The sequence below is a fragment of the Atractosteus spatula genome, chromosome 6 (assembly GCF_055471065.1).
Source record: "Atractosteus spatula isolate fAtrSpa1 chromosome 6, fAtrSpa1.hap1, whole genome shotgun sequence".
Lineage (NCBI taxonomy): Eukaryota > Metazoa > Chordata > Actinopteri > Semionotiformes > Lepisosteidae > Atractosteus > Atractosteus spatula.
In genome coordinates this window covers 6,887,602-6,909,622 of record NC_142711.1, presented here as the reverse complement: position 1 = coordinate 6,909,622, position 22,021 = coordinate 6,887,602, and the positions used below count along the sequence as shown (strand labels likewise).

The following is a 22,021-nucleotide window of genomic DNA, read 5'->3' as shown; positions in this document are numbered from 1 at the left end:
GCACACCCCCTTCACTGTGAAGTTACACTATTCCCATCCCGTTACACTATCTAGGGTCTCTGTTTCACCAGCAGTAATGGTACTCTGGAAATCTTCCATCCCCTCAGCAAACCAACTTTCAAACCATGTAAAATAATTCCTATCTCCTGAAACACTGCTGTTCTGTATTTTTTGTTGGTGATGTTTGTCTGTTTTTGTTGTTTTGTTGTGTTGGACTCTGTTGTAAAACACATTTTCCCTGTGGGGAAACAGAATTTGAATTGAGAATTAAAATTGAATTGTGAAACCCGAAATAAAGGAGAAGAGTTGAAACTATGTGGAGGTGCATTCAAAACTGAGATCAGGTAGTTTTTTAGACATGATTGTAGGAGTTTGGAAGAAACTACCCTGCCATGATGTTAAAGCCAATACCATGGTTTTCTCAAGACACAGATACAGTAAATAATTTCCTCATATCAATTACCCAATAACAACCAAATTGGCCTCCTCTCATTTGTAACCTTTCTTTTGTTCTTATGTTTCACAGTGCTCAAAATCATAAAATGGGAAGCTTCCTTCTTAATCTGATTTGTAAAGTAGAAAACAATTCACCCGGTCAAAGTAAGCTATGCCCTTCTTATAAAACAGATGTCCATGGCTGCTAATCTTTATTGATACAAGGTTCTCTCCCAGCTGCTTTCTCCAGGATTCCATACTCTTCTATAGATTATCTGCTACAACCACATGACTAAGAAATTTGTTCCAGACCCCGACAACCTTTTTTGTAAAGAAGTAATTAATGATTTCAGTCCTAAATTCACTTAGAACTAAGTTTCCACTCAAGTCCTTGTAGTGACTTTGGTTTTGAGATACTATATGTCTTTGGGATGGCCATGTTAATCTTTGCTAAACATTTTAAATGTCTTTCTTATTTAGAACTATACATACAAGTGCTATTGTTGTATATTCTGCTCAGTTACAGAAAAACATTTAGTTTAGTGATGCAGTCCCATAAATGCATAAATGGCACTTGACCACTCACGTTTCTAATTAAGAATTGTGCTTAATTTTCAGAACACTCTGGTAATCTAGAAATTATATAAATGTATATGCAGAATAAAGGGAACAAAAGAATAGTTATGAATAGGACCTTCAGAAAAATGGGATTTATTTTGTGAAAAGACGAAGTCAAAATATTCCTATTCTCATTTTTCTGATTCATGCTGTTTTATGGATGGTATTTTGTGCTTTACAATGGCTACTGTGATTATATAATGGAAGTATTATTCCTGAAGCAAATTATTGTAGAGAATAGCATAAATGTATTGAGTTTAAATGCATGTTCCACTTACCTTCTTCCTCAATAATGCAGGTTATTTGAAGTGACCAAAAGGCCTTTGTTTAAACATGCAACTTTGACTGAAAAATTTGATTTGGAAATGTACTGCACATTACGTGATGTCATTCATTGAATCCTAGAGACTGAGAGCACATTTTTTAAAGATTGCTCCAAACAGACATCAGTATAACAAAAAGGATAACAAGCATCTGAATGTGAAGTAATTTTAGCAAAGAAATATTAAATTGTGGATACAGTAGGTTAGCACAATGTGGAAAGCAAATTCGAACTTCATAACAGGATTCCTGTGCTGAAATATAGCACAATGTTTGCTTAAAAGCAAACCTGTTGTTGTTTTTAAAGCAGTGAAGATTCTTCCTTGTAGCTGGAAAATGTCAAAGCAAAGGTAGGAGGTCAAGTTATTCAATCTTTTAGAATGGGTTGGTCAAGTACTTGGGTTTAAATGTAATGAAGAACAAGAGAGCACTTGCAGAATATGCACCTATGCAAATAAACTAAACTTCCTTCAAGATATAAAGCAAGTTCTGTTACATTAGTTACTATTTGCTTGTAGGTTTTATTGAAAAATAATACCGGCAGTTTCTTATTACTACTGTAGAAGATAAGAAATGTTATAAAATGGGTGAGGGCATTTGGTCCATTAACCCCATTTAGTAGTGAGTAGCTCATTGATCCAAGAATTCCATCCAGCCATTTCTTGAAAGAAGCCAGGGTATTGGCTGTAACATGGCTGGGTAGCTTGTTCCATACTCCCACAACCCTTGGGAAAGTGCATGCTGTTCTTGGTTTTAAAACATCCACATAGTTTCCTTTTGTGTCCTCTATTTTGTGTTTCACTGTTCATTCTAAAGACTTCCTCTGTGTTGACTTTGTGAGTGCCTGTGAGGATTTTAAATATTATGATATGATTATCTCAAGTAGGGAGCTGCGTCAGCATGCGTTAGCTGCAAAGGAACAAGTAAAGGTTTATTCCACGCTGAAAAGAGAAGAAGAGAAACACAATGTTTCGGCTGTGGAGCCTTCTTCGGGTGTGTGAGAGAGAGGGAAATCAGCAGCTTATAAGGCATGGGAGAATAAAAGGCAGGGGTACTTGCCCCCTCCTCTCACCAAACCAGCAAAACCCATCTCTTCACGGAGATCTGTTCCAAGACCAGGCTTTCTAACCACCTTCTATTCCTTTATAAATGTCGTCGTTATAATATCATCACCCAAAGAAGGCTCCACAGCAAAAATGTTGTTTCTTTTCTTCTCCTTTCAGTGTGGAATAAACCTTTTACTTGTTCCTTTGCATCCTACGCATGCTGACGCAGCTACCCACTTGAACTACATTTGTTTAAACGGCTTTGCCTTTCTGATATTTTGGGAAAAGATGCTTTCCTTTGTTGAGGAAGCCCCAGGCTAAAGACGTTCTCTCCAGGTTAGTGACACATTTTTAGAGGAGGGACATATCATTTGCTTTGGGCCATCCAGGTTTATAGGAAGGTAGATTTTGCTCTGGATTGTGTTCTGTTTTATTTTGAATGCAGGTTTGACTTTTTTTTTTGGCCTGTTGAGGTATTATATAGGATTTCTGACTGCTGCCTTAGCAATCTGGGATTTCAGGGATGGTCAATAAATGGGCCTCAGAGAAACTTGTCTTTAAATATTGTAATTTGTACATTGTATGTTGTGTTACTGTATACTGTTTGTTGTTTAATTTGTGTTATTATTAGTGTTAATAAATATTTATTTGTCACCAACAGCTCGGATATATTCTCAGCATCTTTTACAATGGAGGGTTGTAATTATTGATTTTAATTGTTGATTAGCCTGCTCATTTTTCATGTATTCTTAACCCACTAGTTTGAGACATATGATTTTTTTTTCCTCTGTGAAAATAAAACCTGTGCAGTATAAGATCAGATAATGTCTAAGTTTCCTAGTACCTTAATCAGAAGTTGGACTTTTTAATTTTCTTGTTAAAGCTATTCAGTGTGTTTAAATAGCATTTAAAGGTTATCTTTTGCATCAGGAGGATAAGAAGAGGATGAATCAATTATTGGAATGTCTGTGTTATTTATTATGAAGGTTATCAGCTGACTATACCAAATTATTCTTATCTATGGAAAGAATCCAATTGAAAAGCTGTGAAGAGTAAACATACATCAAACAAATGAAGATTGGCTGTCAGAGACAGGAAAGGGAGTTCTTCTGAATTCTCAAATGAATATTCTACAATTCATGTTTTAAATCTTTAATGGGATACTGTAGAGCAAATTCATATTTTTTCTACTAACTGCTATTACCATTCAAATGTACTGTAGTCTGTTCATCGATAATTTATTTTCATCCTTTGGTTGGTGCAGATGTACAGTATTATGAAGAGTGTTTCTTTGGTGATTTTCATTTTCTTGTTTTACATACCCATCTCTTCATTAATAGAATACAAATTATTCACATTTGTTAATTTTAATTGTTACTGTGAATTAAGCGAAACACACAACTGCAGTATTAACACACCTACAGTACCACACTGAAAAGGGTGATAGTTAATGAAAAAGATAAAAAATATGATATTCAGTATATTTGGAAATTAACGTAATTCATTATTGCTGGAGCATGAATGTCAGTACCCAGTCATTAATTAACTCAAATGCACAATTTTAATGTTCATTCTTTAGTCAATGTGAAAACAAAAATTATTAAAGTCTACAAAGAATAGAAAACCATTTTGCCAATCTAGCTCATTTAGTACTTTGTAACTAATTGATCCAAAGATCTCATCCAGTCATTTCCAGATTTCCAGAATCCAGATTAATGGCTTCAACAACATGGGTGTAGCTTGCTCTAAACTCAGACAATACTTTTTGTGCTCTGTGTTTGGCATTCCTTGATCATGGGAATGTATCTGGTCATTCTTTGGAGCGATTTAAAGGTAGCACAACATTTTGTGGAGAAATAAAATTGTACATAATTTTATTACAAATTTTGATTTTACATACATTTTGTGGTGCATTGTAGAATTTTAACCTAGCATTATTGAATTTAACTTCTACATTACCTGTATACTGAATATTTTAATATCCTGTTTGACTATTACTTTCATACTGTACATTGGTCAGATGAGGATAATGATATGCCTACTGTACTTCAAGCTTGTTGTTTCTCATATTATACTTGCTGTATAGTTGCTATGCTTGCTGTATAGTGCTGTGTAGTTGATGTTTCTGCTACCCGTAGGTAACACTCAACACTTGTTTGCAATTAACATAATCTGTTGGGTGTTTTGTCCTCAATTTGGTCATAGTTTTTTGTTGTTGTTCCTTTTGCAGTTTCTATAATGTTTTCTAATCCTCCTATTCTGGAAGCACCGGTGAACTTGACTAATTTGACTAATCTAGATCATTCATATTATTTAATTGCAAAGGGCAGTGATCTTAGTATACAGTAGATCCCTTTAGTACTCTACTAAATATTTCAACTAAATAATATAAAAAGGTGGGAAACTCTACTCAGATCATTCCCAAGTACAGACTGGAACCCGGGACCCAGGAGATGTGAGGCTAAGGTGGTAAGCATCATGTCCCAGTGCCACTTTGAAAGAAGAAGAGTGGTTTTAAATTTGTTTTAAATCATTTGTCAGCAGATGACATATTACACCTCTTCCCTCTGCCCAGCTGTGTTCCTTACGTTGGATGATGTTTATGACCGTGAGCCTGCAGGTGTCTTGACTAACAAAGGTGGCGGTAGTTTCAGTGCTGCCCTTTAGGTAATGACTGGGCCTAACTGGCACAATCGTTTTTTTCAGTGCACTCCGTGGGAGAATGCCGGGGTGCTGATAAATTAAGAGACCAAGCAGCATATGACAAACCTCACTGATTCATACCCAAGCAATAACATTTTGATCCCTCCCTGTTTTCTCTGGCACTTCCCCAGTTTCCTGGATGCAATCAGATAGACTGAAAGCAACTACTTCTCTTGTTTCTTTTGCTTGCTTGTCTAAATGTTTTGCAATTCTTGTGATAACGAGATTTTTTTTTTCTTGAAGAAAGAGGTTGTGATATCTGTTACTCTATTCCTAGAAAGAAAATGTCAAGGTCAAGCTCAAGTTGCAGTCTGAAACGTGGGCGGACTATGAAAATATATTTTTTACTGTAAAGATAAGCTCTGCCAGATGGACTAGAGCCAGTCATTTCTGAGAAAATGAATCCTTAATAAGCCAATGATTCACAAGGAAATAGATTTTACCCTGCTACAACGCATATTGCTCTTTCCTTTTTTATTTAATTACTTGTTCTGATGACAAAGCTGCAAAATTCCTAATGGCATCTCTGTTATTTCATTGACAGATTTTCAGGAGATGCTGGTTAGTGTTGAAGAAGGCATCAAGTAAAGGTCCAAGACGATTAGAGAAATTTCCAGACGAGAAGGCAGCTTATTTCCGAAACTTTCACAAGGTGCGTGGGAATTTTTTGTTTCAGTTTCCCCTCTAGTGGTTTAAGGCAATGTGTCTCAGTTGGGAGTTCTCTGCCTTCCGTTATTTAGCAGTGTGGAGTAGTGGTTAGGGTTCCAATCTTAGAATGGAAAAGTTGGGGGATTTCAGTCCCAGTTGTCCCTTTGAGCAATGTACTGTACATCTCTTGAGTTACTCCAGTAAAATGCCCGCCCCCTCCAGTGTAAATGGGCGCAAATGTAAAATGTTTTGCATTCACACATCAGCCAAAATGATAGTAAAGCATTATTATCTTATGAAAAATACTGTTCAGATCTATTGATGAGCCTTTCAATTGTTATGAAAGCCTGATATTGCCCTGAATAAATATAACATTTAACTAATACTGTATATTTAATTGGTCTTTTCTGTTGGCATTTTTCCATTTTTAAGGTTTGCCAAATTCATTTCATAGTGTGTTTACATGACAAAAATAAATTTAGGAAAATATTATTTGGTTTAAGAAGGGCCAAGAGCTCATCTTATTTTTTCTTGTGTAGGCTAGGTTATGTGGATTGAGCTCGGCTGCATCCTCAGCGCAATGTGTTTTTGGAAACTATTGTTTCATTTAAGTCTGGTTAATATGTGGTGGATTTTCAAAGATTGCAGGAAAAGAACAGCCGTTGTTGATCCTTAAAAATATTTTCTTCAGAAAAAAAGCAATGCAGAGAAGACCTAGAAAGATTGTGTGGCTCTACTGGCTTTCTGCCTAGAAATAAATTAGTTTCCTAACAGTAGCAGTTGGTGTTTATGTCTTGGGAAAGACCTCACAATCTGCCTCCAAGTCACAGATGGCCAATTGCTTCTTAACGTGTAAATATCTAGAAATAATCTTGAATGAACACAAGTCAACTTAAGCTAAACATTGGATACAAATGTAGTCTTTTATGAAGAAAGACACAGTAAATGAGAATGCAAAAGTAGATTCAACACATTTTTTTAGTTTTTTTCACAATACTGTTAGTTTACTGTAAATAAACATACTGTATACTGTACTGTATGCTGTAGATGTACGGACTTCTTCTCCAAAAAGCGCCATGACAGCGGTCATGACAGCTCACGTGGACTTGCGATTCACTGGTGTTGAGTACTGCAAATCTACGCTTTGTTTCTAAGTGCAGCACAAGCCCTGCATATTGAGTGCTCCTTATTTAAATCCAAGTTGTGCTATGGTCAGATGCTTTCAGGAGGAACAATAAGAGGTCTCAGTTTATGCACTTTTTACATCATCTTTAGATACGCAGCAAAATGGCAGTGATCCTGTTGTACACACAATAAATTCTAATTATCTAACCTCAACCATTCAGAGCCTGTCTGAATTCAGCTAGCTAAGTATTCTTAAGAGTGCACATACTGTATACAGTATAACTACTGTCTGCGCAACTGAATCATCTTTGCAATCAATGGTGATGAACTACAGTATAAATGTAACCCATAACACTTGATATTAAGGTGGTGCCTTTAAATATTTGATTATTGTTTTACAAAGTACATAGTTAACAGATGGTTAATTAAGAAGTAAAAGTATGAATAATGTGTGATTAATTTGTCTATAAAAAATTTCAACTTAAACATGTCACTGGTTTCCGTGAAAAGGAGAAAGACATGAATGGATTCAGTTAATCCCAACAACCCCATTCAGAAAACCTTATCATGTTTGTGTTGAGCAAGGCATCCACAAAATTTTAAAATGCGTTATCTTGTTCTTCTGCATGTTGTACAAACTGTACTGCAGAGGTTTATCCCAGAGTTACAAGATGACAAGGCTTCAGTATACAACATACTCTGCAATGGAAGCTAATTGTACGTGAGATTCATTTTCATACGAATTTTTCAATCAAAGTACAGTGTAGAGGAATGTGCTTTAACACTTAAAAAGGAAAAAAAAGAATGGGCTTTCAATAGATGGTGCCTGTACCCTGTAAAATGTTCCCATAATGCTATAATCTATCCTAGACAGCTAAATTTAGCTAACCATTTTTTTTTTACTTGTCCTAAAACTGATTCATCATCCACATACTACAGTTGCTTCCACCCTGCACCTTAATTAGACCTCTGCTTGTGCCTGGATTCACAAGGCTATCTACTGCATGTAGAGAACACATTGCTAACATGCCAGCACTGTCATTGTGTCCTCTAGAAAGATAACAGTTATCTTAGCTTTAATGTGGAGGAGGCTGGGTTGTAGATTTACATCAATCAGAGAGCTGCAAAGGAACAAACAGAGGTTAACTCCACATTGAAAAATTATAAAGAAAGTCACACCAGGATTCATAGCTACTGTATTGGTTTAAATTTTTCTTTTTTCCCTTTTTTCTTCTTTTACCCTTTAATTATTTTTACTCTTCAGCAGAGAATTATCCTCTGCTTGATATTTTCGAGATCCAAATCTTAGATATTTAACATTTTCGTAAACCGGAAAAAAAACATACAACATTTTGAAACTGTCTGTTCTGTCTGTTATCTTTGTTTAAATGCAAGGCATTCATTTCATTTTCAGTCCTTCATAACCACAAATGCCTTTCGGACTGTGCAACTGCATTCTGTCCCAAGTTTTTTGCTCTACCAGAAACTACCTCTGCTGTTTTCTGATCCTAATCCAGTAGTAGCACAAGCCTCACGGACATCTAGCTGCAGTGGTTTAGCTTTTATACTGTATATGAGTGTGGACATTTCTTTTGTAAGAGAAAAGATAAAGTGAATAGCAAAATAGGAGAAATACAGTCTGAATATCTGAATATATTTACTTGCTCGGGTTCAAGAATTTGTAACCAATCACTGTGGGTAAGGTGGTGTTCTGTCTTTACTTTGTATGCAAAAAGTCTTAAGAGCCAAGCACCTTGAGATTGCCCTGATCATATTGTGTTCACTGGCGTATTTAAGAATTAAATCAAACAAAGCAGATCTGCTGTCTCAGAATTTCCCTGGAATAAACAAAATGTTATTCTTACTATTTTATGAGCAATTTATGCAGAAGACATTATGTAGAATACTGCAGATTTCCCGTGAAAAGAATTTTGCTGACACATTTCAAAACACTAAATAAAATAAGAACAACATTAATACCTGTGACCCACAGTTTCAGGTGAATGAGTTACAAAAGAGTGTCATAGAAATCAGCCTGTCAGCAGGCTGTTTTAATGGTACAGGCATATTTTCACACTTAAAAAAAATCCTTAGAAATTCTTTAGTTTCTACCCTTACTGTTAAATGCTTACAAATGCTTTTTTGCAAGGTCTTTGCAATGTAAGCATTGCTGATTGAGTGTAATTTACACATTCATTTTGTCAATTGCTTGTAAAAGATATGTTCCTCATAAAATAAGATCTTGAAACAAATATAAGTATAAACATGAAGACATAGACTGCAAAATTTCAAATATCTATTAAAATCTTTACTATTCATTTTACATATTTTATGACTGCTTAAGAGGAAAATTAAAGCTTCATATAATAACCCCCATAAGACACAACACAAGTAAAATGTAAAAAAGCACAGTGCAATGAAGTAAACCAATCCAGGCAACACAAGTACTGTACAGTACATCACGGGGTTTACCCCCAGCAATGCTGGTCTCCATTTAAACAGCTGGGTAGACTGGAGCAATTGGGATAAAGTCTGTTGTGTTTGCAGCAGAGAGTGGAACCTACAGCCCACCAGTTACAGTATTATTCCAGAGTCTTACTTAAATAACAAAAGTCACTGAGTCTGTAATGGGTTTTGGCAGTGAGTTCCACAGTCATGATGTAGCACAAGAGAAGGTTCTGTTGCATGCAGTGTGGCACCATTAATACCAAAGTGTCTAACTTTCCTCAAGGGTTTGACTTCAAAATCAACCTCTTCCAAACCTGATGCTGGGAGCCTCACTGTCTTGTCACAATGTAGCTTAAGAGATCTATAGTAATAATATATTACCCATACAGTATCTGAATGTGATCACATAACAATAAAACTCAACTCTCTGCTAGCAAATAAACTGACTAACAAGCATCATGTAAATATTAAAGTGCAACTAAACTGCGTGATCCAGTCACAGAACAATGTGGATCAACCTGAATACGTGGACTTTCAGATAAGAAACTGGAACTGCCACAATAGCCAATTTTCTGAGCCTCAGATCATTTTCCACATTGCTCAGCAGGATGTTTTGATTGACAGCATCAAAAGCTGTACTCAAATCCAGAAGGAGAATAGTATTAAAAAAAATCATCAATAAGAAGCCATCAGCAAATCATTAAGTATCTTAACAAGGGTTTTGTCTGTGTCTAAACCCCAAGAGAAGAGGTTTAAAGAGCTCATTAGATTCAAGATAATATTGAAATTGACCAGCCATTCATTGCCAGTTCAGACATTTTGAGAGTAAATGGTAAATTGGAAATACAGTGGTAGTTGTTAAGCTGTTAAGGGGTCCAATTATGTTTGTTTTAACACAGGAGTGATAGAAGCACACATTTAAGAAAGAATGTTCCTCCATTCTCTCTCACTCTTCTTGGCTAATCACATTAATACTTCCTCTTCTTCCCTCTCATCACGTCTATGTTTCTTTCCTCCACCATCATATTAACATCATATTGACATATACAGCATTATATTAACAAACAACTTTGCTCCACTACATGATCTGGACTCAAATAACCAGGATTTGGTGTGCTTAAGTCAGCAGGCGCCAGGTCACCTTGATTTCTGACCCAGAATTTTAGCCACTGGTCAATTGTAATTACTGCTAGAACAACCCAAAATTGCCAAAAGAGTGCTAAAGTGCTAAAGACTCTGTGCTCTGGAACACAACAAACAACATATGAATCTGGGAACATTAGGATGACAATTGATTGCTCTCTCCTTGCAGCTGAGGTGGCTGATACCATGACCATGACGAAGCAGGTGACAACCCAATGTTTTATATGTGTAGGCACAAACAAAATCACTGCTGTAAATAGTCTTTATATCTGTAATAAATTCAATTATCAAGGTAACAGACTCGAGGTATACTGTAGGACCAAATCTGTGGTCTGGAATCCAGTTCAAACTCTTCCAGACAGACAGGAAAGATATAAGAGAGGAAGGTGAAGTGCTATGAATCAATAAGATGTTTCAGGCTTAGATCTAAACCCACTGTAGAAAAATCAAAAGTTTCAATCTATAAGGATGAGACTCATAGAAATCATTCTAAAGTATAAAGATAAAATAATGCACTTTATAAATGGTTAAAAAACAACAGGATCCAGTTAATGAAAAAGAGCACAATAAATTGTCAGCACAGGATTATTTTAATGAATGATAGAATACATAAAAGGTTCTTTTGCACCTCAAAAGCTAAAGGAACCTACAGTAAATATCATTCAAGTATTCAATAAGGAAGAAGTTAACAATATGACTCAAGCAGCAGATGGGCAATAGTTGAGGGAGAAATGATTCTGGTACTAGAAACATTTAAGAATAATAAATGTTATAAAGCTTAGTGGAAATAACAGTAAAGTATGTTTAGATTTTGAGAAAGTTGTGAAAGTAAAAGTGAAAATATTAAATATATAATAATTATATTAAAATAACAATTAAGAAGAAAGAGTACAGATAAGGAGTGAATCTTCTGACTAGGGTGATATCATTCTTTAAGCATAACACGTATATGTATTTATTCATATTTATGTATATGAATAAACTAGATTCTCATACAGTACTGAAAGTAAACTAGCCTAACTCTGGTCCTGGAGGAACAGCATATCTGCTGATTTTCATTCTAGCTGACCTCCAAATCACCAGCCCTAATGATGACATATGTGATTTGTTTTCTGGTGTAGAATTTAATTTTACTTGTTTATTCAGACAATCCTGAGTGTACAGTATATATACATTATAGAAAACAACTTCAGGGATAGTTTTCAAAACTTAACCATGCTGCCCTTTACATAGTGTATGTCTATCCTTAACTTGAGTTCTGTTACTTCTGACACTGGCAGACATTTCCATTAAAATAGTTGGGTTTATAGACAATAGCAGTATGGGCTGATTAGTAAACACAGTAGAAGCAGGAATTATACTTTTAAAAATCCAGAAAAAATCAAGACTGGCCAAGCAGCCAGCATATTCCAATTTACTGTGATACAATAGCAGAGTATTGCATGCACGTATCCAGAACACCTCAGGTCTAACTAAAATTGTAAAATACTGAGCACAAGGAGGATTCATACAACTAGGACCTGGATTCTTATATTGACACATCATATACACAATGTGAAGAAGCAAAAAAGGAAAACAAAATGTTAAGATACATAGTTAAAAGCCTCACCTTTAAATCAAGGGTTCTCCAAAAGCATTGACAAAGTCAACATGGCGGACATCTTCTGAATAAACATTAAAACACAAACCTGATGTCACCAGTGGAATCTTCATAGGGGTACATTTAATACCAAGAACAGGGGGCACATCTTTACACAAAAGGTTGGGGGAGCATGGAAAGCTGTGTTCAATCTCACTGCCCTACAATTATGACAAATAACATACCTTCGCTGATAATATCCTGTCTGTTTTTCTTTGCAAGGAATTTAATTTGCATTCTATTCGAGACTTACCATATTTTCTGTTCTGATTACTATACATTCATATGTTCCAAATGTGCTTCATAGAGCTTTACTTGTATTTTTAATGCACACAAGACCCCGTGAGAACCTACTTAATTCCACATCACCTTTGTTTGCATGACATTTCCTCATGAGAGTCCTTTCTCGTGACCATGGCTTTGGTCCAGGGCTTTCTTTTTCCAGACTCAATCACGGAATACAAAGCTGTGGAGCTGGCAGGCGAATTGGGAATGAGAAACTTCAGAACTGCACCCCTCCTGATTTATAGGCATTCAAGAGTGGTGCACAGCTATTCAAAATTCATACATGCCATAACATTAGTCACATTACCATAAAATTACAGCATAAACAGCAGAACGTTATGGTATGTAACTTTTAGGCAATACATAAGACATTTCCCCTGTGTGTTTTTCTAAATAGAATCTTTGTATTTATTAAACACACAGTAAATGTCTTCTTGGTAGACAGGTTTTACATTTAAAAAATAGACTGGAAGTGAAAACAGAAAAATAAAACAACCTTATATCAATGCTCATTATTGAAATACACAGGGGCATTTATTTATGGTTTTCTTTTCAGCAGAAACTATTATACTCATGGAACTAAAGAGTATTACCTTTCACACTTGAAAATAATCCCTACAGAACACGTTGATATCTACCATTGACAAAAAAAAACATGATTGGCTATTTATACCCAGATTCATAATTTACTGTACATACAGTATGCTGTATGACTCAGAAGCCGAATTTCCTTCGGAACGTACAGTAACACTCTGCTATTGCCCCTGTGCTCAACTTCACGCTCTTCTCATGCGCTCAAAACACACGCTTTGTCTAGTCTTCACTACAGCTAGTGTCATGTCCCAGAATCTTTTCTTCCCCAGCTCAGTGGCCTCCTCACAGGTCTCCCAGCCGTCATCCATGCCACTCTGGCCTCTGTCCGTTCCTGCGTCACCCACATCCGCTTGCCTGCCGTTTCTTCAGCATCGAAGTCCGCTTTCACCCCATCTTTCTTATACGGACATGTCTTTTCTCCAGGAAAGCCACACAGCCAACTTTTCCACAAGATCTGCCAGCAGCTTAATCGCCCTGTAGCTCACAACTGGCAGCGCACTGAAGCTCAGCAGGTGTGAGCCTGGCCATTATCTGGATGGGAGACCTCCTCTGAAAGCTAAGATTGCTGCAGGAAGATGTATTAGTGGAACCTAACCTGCAGAGGTTGCTCACCCTGCGGTCTATGCAGGGTTCTAATGCCCCAGTATAAGGATGGGAACACTATACTGTAAAAAAAGGTGCCATCCTTTGGATGAGATGTAAAACCGAGGTCCTGACTCACTGTGGTCATTAAAATCCCAGGTGTTTCTTGAAAAATGTAGGGGTGTTACCCTAGTGTCCAGTCCAAATTTGGCCCTGGCGTTTCCCAATCATGGCCTCCCCATCTAAGAACTGGCTTAATCACCCTGTTCTCCACCCCACTGATAAGCTGGTGTTTACTGAGCGTACTGGCGCACTGTGGCTGCCGTCACATCATCCATGTAGGAGCTACACACTGGTGGTGGTGGAGGGGAGTCCCCATTACCTGTAAAGCGCTTTCAGTGCAGTGTCCAGAAACATGTCATAGAAATGCAAGGGATTATTATTATATTGAAGGGGAACTGCTTGCCCCACATTTTCCATTCCCCATGTTCGTTTTCAGTACATTATCAGTAAGGTGAAATACATACTGTACTAGATATGTTGCATGTCACAGTGGAGCTGAGTGTCATATAATGAAAGGGAGGTCTAGGTAAAGCAGGCACAAGAACAGATGTAAGGTACAGATATAGTACTCTTTAAATTAAAGAAAGAGACAAAATATCCAAAGCACAAACAAAGCCAAAGTTCCTCTTTGAGCTTCTTCGCTAGACTTCTTCAATTTCCTCTCTAAACAACCAAGCAGTTAAGCTTCTTAAATCAAGAAAGTCTGTTTTGCTTGGTCAGCAAGATGCTTACTTCTCTCCCTCTGGTACAGATTGCCTTCAGACAGCACATAATAACCAACCATGGAATCCACACTTTTTTGGTTTTTAAATTGACACTGCCAATTGCCTTATACCAAGTGCTTACTGTACTGTAGGTGACTGCAGATGACAGGTCATTCCTCACAGCTTTCTGAAGAATATAGTTCAGATAAGAGTCTACATCTTGTCTGATCCTACTGCCCTCTCAAACTGCATTCTATATGCTGAAAGTTATTCTTAATTAACATTAAGAAAACATTTTAATCTCAAATCAGTAGTGTAAGTACTATATTTTACCAGGTTTTACCAGGTTTATATGTCTTAATAAATAACGAATAATAACGTAAAGCTGTTGATTTCCTAAGACCACAATTTGGCAGATGTATAGTAAAAGTGCATGTACAGAATTGTCATTCTAGAATCTGACCATTTCTCTCTTTTTGGTTTCATTGCCAGAAAAAAAAAAAATTGGGTGCAGAGCGGTGGCTCTGTGGTTTAGGATCTGTGCCTGTGACTGGAAGGTTGCTGGTTCAAATCCCACAGCCAGCAGAGGAATCCTACTCCATTGGGCCCCTGAGCAAGCCCCTTAACCCCAGCTGCTCCAGGGGTGCTGTACAATGGCTGACCCTGTGCTCTGACCCCAAGCTTCTCTCCCTGTCTGTGTGTTTGTGTCTCATGGAGAGCAAGCTGGGGTATGTGAAAAGATGAATTCCTAATGCAAGAAATTGTATAGGGCTAATAAAGCAACATTATCATTATTATTATCACAAACATAGCAAGATTACAGAGCTGTCTATTTTATATTAATCGTATTGTTATCCACAGTCTAAATCAAGATACGGTAGTTTTAATCTATATATTTAAAGGCCTGAAGCTCTTAATATCGTTCTCCAAAGCTGTGCCCTTTGCCAGTGTGATGGTATTCTGTCTTATATACAGAAGTGAATATTATGGATGTATCTACTGGTGTGATTTAAAGTCTCTCAAGGTCAACATGTATTGATCCAAGACAGTTTTCTTTCTGTTCATGTAATTATAGTGGTTGTATAGTACCTTTGTTTTTAATGATAGTTCATGGATGTGTACTGTATATACAGTATATATATAAAAATTGCTCACAGAAGTCTCATAGAACGGTGAGGTAAAAATCTAGGTCTTACACTTGCTCGCTTTATGTACCCTTGAAAATTCAGTGCCAGATAAAACAAATGAACTGTTTTCCTTACTCCATGTGGTTTGAAAAAAAAACAGCCACAATGCATCTGATCTTTGGTCCTGGAACTGTTTTGGGGAAAAACTACCTTATATGTCTGTCATTGCAAGAAGTGCATTGGAGTGCACTTTACACGAAGTGCTAACTCATTAAAATAATAATCGCCTCAAAGGTCAACTTTTCTTCAGTCTAAACTGTAATAAAACATATGCTGAATACTTTTGGAAGGTTCATTTTCCTTTAAAAACAATTGCAGAAATCAAACTATTGTTCATTAAAATTACTCATGCTGTGATCGTCCATTCTTTGCATACAGGGAAATTAACACACCCTGACTAGATTAAAAATAAAAGTTAAAATAAATTGCCACAGAGTTCAATAAGTTGTTGTAAAAATATTTTTTTTTCTTCCAAGCCAGTTCAGCTGTTCACTTATAGAGCTTTTTTTAATACATCTTCTTTTTTAATACATCAGTGGACATTATTATACAGTAATAGAAAAAGTACAGTCCCCACATTATTATAATAATTCAACAGAGTAAACTGGTCACTTTAAGATGTTTGACTCATAAAAGTACAGTATTAAGTGAGGGTGAGTTTACCTATTACTGGTCATCAGAAATTGGGTGTTGAAGAAGCTATGTCTGCTGTGGCCCGTTTTGCCACCAACTTTTTTAATTCACAGGGAACAATGATACACAATAATTCAACGTGCTTAGAATGGCTTTTTGAGAGCTTAGGTCCGGTGAGATTTGGATTCCCCAACTTGTCTGAGGTCCAGCCCCCTGACCACAGGGAGAAAGCTGGGACAGCTTTGGAGTGAGGGGTGACCAAGAAACATGGAGTTGGGGTGGGCGATGGATGGAGGAATAATGGAAAAAGAGGGGTTTACTTATGGTATAAATATAGTTTTTGGGAAAAGACATCTGATTATGATTTATGACAGCCGAAGAGAAGGTGACTTGGTTGTTGTCCTCCCTCCTGAGCTTCAGCATAGATCTTCATTTAGCACTTTGTTTACTTTTTGAAAACATTTGTATTACTTCTTTTATAAACAATGAGAAATCAGTAAACAAATCAAGCTCTCCTACAGTACACCCCCCCCCATTCCCACCTACAAAGGCAACCTGCTCCTAAAGAGGAGCTAAAAAAATTATCTAATTATCTGCATCTTAGCACCATGGATACGGGCTGTAGAAAGTTCCAAAAATAAAATGTCCAAAAACATCAAAGTCCTCTGATGCCATGGTAGAGCATCAGAGGTCAGCCAGCGCTGTGCTATCATTTTTTCTTGTGCTGTAGTACTTTCCAACTATATTCTTTTCTGCAAAATGGACAGTTTAAAAGATGAATCATTGTTCAGTAAAAGAAACAGTGGTGAACAGGGGATATCTCTTTGCAGTATCTCAGATAAAGAGGATCATATTTTCTTCCAAAATGTGTGTACTATGTACAATTTCAGGAATTCAGAATCTTTTATATGGAGTTACATAGATCCTATAAATTAATTTTGTAGTGAACCATTAGATAATCTAGGTTTTAAGTAGCATACTGTATGTCAGATTATTCCAGGTACTGTATGTTCCAATGAGACTGTTCTCATCAAGGGATAGACCACAAAGACAAAAAAGCATTATGGAAAATTATTTGTAAGATATAAAAGAAATAAAAGAATATATGTTGGATTAATTGTTTCCCTGTAATATTTTATAAGGCAGGTGGGAAATAAACTCTGTACCCCAGGGATCCCTAGAAGTAGGCATAGCAGCTAAGTAAATAGTTTTCTGAATTCATGGGAAAAATGTAGTAAGCAGACATTTCAATAGGAACACTGGTAAGTAAGGTTGTATCTACCATTTCGTACACACTGGTAAACAATCTTTTCAGTCAAAGCAGATACTGGAACTGTGAATTTAGAAATTTCAAGTTAGACAATTCAATTACTTACCCCCTCTGTTTACTGTATATCCTACAGTTTAACCTTATTCATGTACAGCTTTATACCATACAGTATATATACAGTACAACAATCTTCTTAATGTATACAAACAGAAATGTTAACCACATACAGCAGTTATCTGGCTTGCTTTCACATTCAAAAACTTCTGAGCATTAATACTATAGTATGACTGTGGATTCTGCACTGTTCTGAAATATATTTTCTAAATATTTCCTAAATCAAAACTAATGTTAAGAGACTAATATAACTGTGCTGTTACGTCCCAGTGTGTGTTCTGTGTGTGTTTTTTCTGTTATGTCCACACTGCTGACCCTTGATTGTTCTCCGTTCCCCATTGGCCCACCATTACACCACTGTTTCAATATGATGTCATCATCAATCAGCTCTCAGCCAATCAGAACTCATTTTATTCACTATATAACATGGAGGCTTTCAGGAAGAAAAGGCCTTTTGTTTGACTTTGGTCCCGTTTGGTTTTGGTTATCGCTTCTCTTCGCTTCTGGTTATTGCTTCGGCTTCGTTTGTTGGTTTGTTTTGCTTTGTGTGTGTATTTTTGTATAGCTTCGGCTTTGTTGTTTTGTTGGTTTTTTTTGTTAGTTTCTTTGTATTTTCGTTTGTTTGTGTGTTCATCCTTGTTTTGTCATTACCTTGCCCCAGTGTTACATGTTCAAGTTTTGTGTTCTTTTGTACCCTGCTCCTGTTGATTACTCTTGTTTTCCCTTATTTGTATTCCTGGTTCACTTGTGTTTTTGTGTGAACTTTTGTATATAAGGTTAGTTTAGGTTGCTGGGTACACTTTACACACCTAGTTGATTTTGTATTAGTACACTAGTTAGTACGGGTGAGTGCCGTTTGTCTTGTATGGTTTTGGGTAGTCAGTGCAGGTTAGCTAGGGTGTTGAAGATGCCGAAGACCGTGTGTTTCGGGTTTTCTTTTGTAGTCAGATTAGCTTTCCCTCACTGTATAGCCAGCTCCATTTTTGTTTGTTATTTTCTTTCCTTTGGCACCACTCTAGTTCCTTACCATTGTTATCACGCTTCCTAGTCCTTCACCAAAACCCCCCCTGCTTCCAAAAGAATTATCCTAAATGTTACACCCCTTTACCCCTAGACACTTGGGGTCGTAACATGTGCACTTTACATGAAATATGTAAAGTTTCTAAAGTCAGAATCTACTGTATTTAAGGTTCTGGGAGTTCTTCACCACTAAAGACATTCATTAGATCTTAAACTATTCTTTTTATTCATTTGCTTTTTGGACTCTGCAGAGTCTTCTCTTACCATCGGTTCTTGGGCAAAAAAGCAGCTGTGGTTACATGATTTATGAAATGAAAAATAAGTACATAAGAAGCAGGAAAACTGGCTAAGTCTTTTGCTTACCTTTTTCAGACAGATGTCTTTTATAACCAGTAGTTTGGAGCAGGCACCAAATTTTCTGCCCTAACTGGTGGTGCAACCTCCCACACTGAGTGAGGAAGATGACATATTGGTATATTATCTACTTTTTTTTCCTTATGGAATTCTGGATCCAGATAGCAAAGCCTTGGTGTGACTTGCATACCAGACGAAATACTTCCTGGTGAGGAACCAGCATCATCGTTCTTGTACAAAGGACGATGAGCATCCATGAGCTACCCCTTGGCAACTGCGCTTGTCCAGCTGGGCACCCTGCTAAATCTGCCAGCTGTAGTCAAATAGTGGCACAGCCTGGATTTGAACCAGCAAGCCACAGGCTATAAGAATCATTCAGCACTCCAGACAAGCATTTACAAGATGGTACAGATGGCAGCCCTCCAGAAAGACTTGTGTTGCTTCATCCATTCTCCCACATCAAGCTCGGAGAATAAAATGTTTTGCAATTGAACTTCCCTCTTGAACAGTTTCAAAGTGTTGTACTTAAAGGTAAAAGATTATTAGTTATTTTAATAGAGCTGCACCCTATGTGCTAAATGTGCTAATAGATACAGTTAAATTAAAATGATAAATTAAAAGTACGTTTACATTAAAATACACTATGTGTGTGTGCGCGCCTATCGTTTATTCATTATTCTGTCTATACTCCTGAAAGCTGTCAATTGAAATTACAAATAAGACCAGCATCAAAAACCGATAATAGCAGTTGGAGCCATATTTACATTTTCACATAGTAAAAGGGTACTTGATGATAGCAAAGTCAATAAACAGCAGCAATCTCTACTTATCATTTTAGGACTTTTGTTTATTTGAAGAGCACATATTAGTGAAAGCCCATCTCACATACAGTATACTGTAGTACACAATAACAGAATCAGAACAAGTTCAGATTGCAGCTAGTCTTCGATAAGCTCAGCTGAACACTGGGAATCTGCTGAAAAGTACTGAGACTTCCTGAGAGGAACAGTGCCATGAGGGGCCATCCATAAAGGATGACTAAACTAACAATTTGTCAAATGTAAGAGTGACAAATTAAAATTATACTGGAGTTCAATTATGTGCATATACTGTAGATGGCAAATGCCAGCTCACAGCAACACTACAGTGACAAAAGATTAAATGAAAAAGTTTTACAAAGAACTAGAGCAAAACTTGTCAAGGGGGAATATAATAAGCAAATGTGGTTTCCATATGAAGGAGCTCAACATCATGGAGCTCACTACCCTGACCCAAAACATACAGAAATGTCAAAACAATGACTTCAAATGAAATCACTCTGCATTCCCACAAGGACTTCTGAAAACACAGTTCAGGAATTGTGATGGTTAGCATTTTCATGATTAATGCAGCTGAGGTAAAAGGTAACTGAAGAAAGAAAAATAAACAGAAATTAAAAGGAACAAGCAGTTTTAATGAACGGCTGGCATAGTCCAGCACTACACTATACTTGGAGTCAATTGGTTGGTGAAGACTGAATTGTCAGGCTCAAAGCATGTTAGATAACTGCAATAATAAGCCGATCCAGTGTTAAGCTACCCCAAAGCAGTAATACAGAATATTAGTGTACAATAAGATCTAATTAACAGGTATACAATACCCTACAATACAATATAATACTGCATAGCATGTTATTCACCTACTGATTCCCACTGAGACTTTAAAATTATTTCTATGTACAGTAAATAAGTGGAATATACTGTACTCTCTTAAAATCTATTGAGCATATACAGGTATGTGAAAGTATGTTGCCAAAACGTTCTTCCCTACTTCTTCCAGTGCTGTCCTCTTTGCTATGCATGAGAACTAAAACTTGTCTTGTATTTACATACAGTATGCTGTAGGAAAACACAATACATTAAAAGGCCAGCTAAGTCAGACTCTAAAAGCTATGTCTGCTAAGAATGTAGCAGTTTGTTTTTAATACATTAGAACAGTGAGCTTTGCAATAAACATGGCATTCACTATCCAGAGCCTTTATTTTTCTTTTCTTACAGTAATTCAGTGTGGTAACAGCAATATTTTTACCTTCAATTTCTAGATAACTGAGCTGGATAACATCAAGAACATAACCAGGCTGCCCCGAGAGACAAAGAAACATGCGGTGACAATTATCTTCTATGACGAGACGTCAAAGACATTTGCCTGTGAGTCAGGTAAGCAATTAATAGTGCATCTCCAGCTTGAGAAACTGATGTGGCTCCTGAAACTCCAGACTTAAATAGATTAGGAAAGTGTGCTGGAAACCAAGCCAGACAGGCCTTTATTTAAAGTACATTTTGCTGTAGACGTCTAAATAAAGAGGAGTTAGGGCTATTGATTTTCATAGATGCCTGGATACTGTTTTATAATGCAGCCCTGTCCAATTATACCTTGTATCAATTGAGCTTACTTGTGAATTCCAGGCAGGCTTCCAAAAACTCTTTAAATTAGCCCTGTGGGACAGTGCCGAGGTGAGCTCTGACGTTTGCCACTGCCTTAAATGAATATTGCTGAAGGCACTTGCTAGAGAAAAAAAAAACTTTAGAAAACAAGTAGTTTAAATGATAAAAAGGAAGTGTACTTCATGTTGCATTGTGAAATAAATATATTTGGTAAGCACTGAGTTATACAGCAGTGCATTAGTGGACTGAAAGGTAACGTACTCACTGGGCATGCAACTATGATACGTGTCAACGTTTAAAAAAAGGTAAGGAAATGATTTCCCCTCTTCCAGTGGGAATGACCTGAAAATTAAATTTAGCTGAATGGAGCATCGCACCAGAAATATCATGAAGAGCTCAAATTTCCTTTTTAAGAAATTCTCAGGCACGTCAGTCATTGACATGGAAAATGCATGCTGGTCCTGCTGAGATATCATTAGCTCTCCTTAACATGGCATAATACTGCACATCTAGGGGAAATTCATGTAGAAGAGAGGCACATTCAGCCACCACTTAAAAAAAAATCATTTTTCTGTCGCTGTCAGTTATTGTTTTTAAGATGAATTGCTTTCTAAGCATGTTTTGCTGATATAATTTTCCATAGACTGCAAAACTGATGGCGTTTTA

At 36.8% G+C, this 22,021-nt stretch overlaps 1 protein-coding gene across 1 annotated transcript in view; it reads left to right on the top strand.

Annotated features, from left to right (window-relative positions):
• The window catches only part of dok6 (docking protein 6), a 109,899-nt gene that overhangs the window by 43,702 nt on the left and 44,176 nt on the right, over positions 1-22,021 (top strand). Inside the window, exons 2-3 of the mRNA XM_088919650.1 lie at positions 5,668-5,775; positions 21,013-21,127. Coding sequence (XP_088775776.1) covers positions 5,668-5,775; positions 21,013-21,127 — 223 coding nt within the window. The remainder of the gene's footprint in view (positions 1-5,667; positions 5,776-21,012; positions 21,128-22,021) is intronic.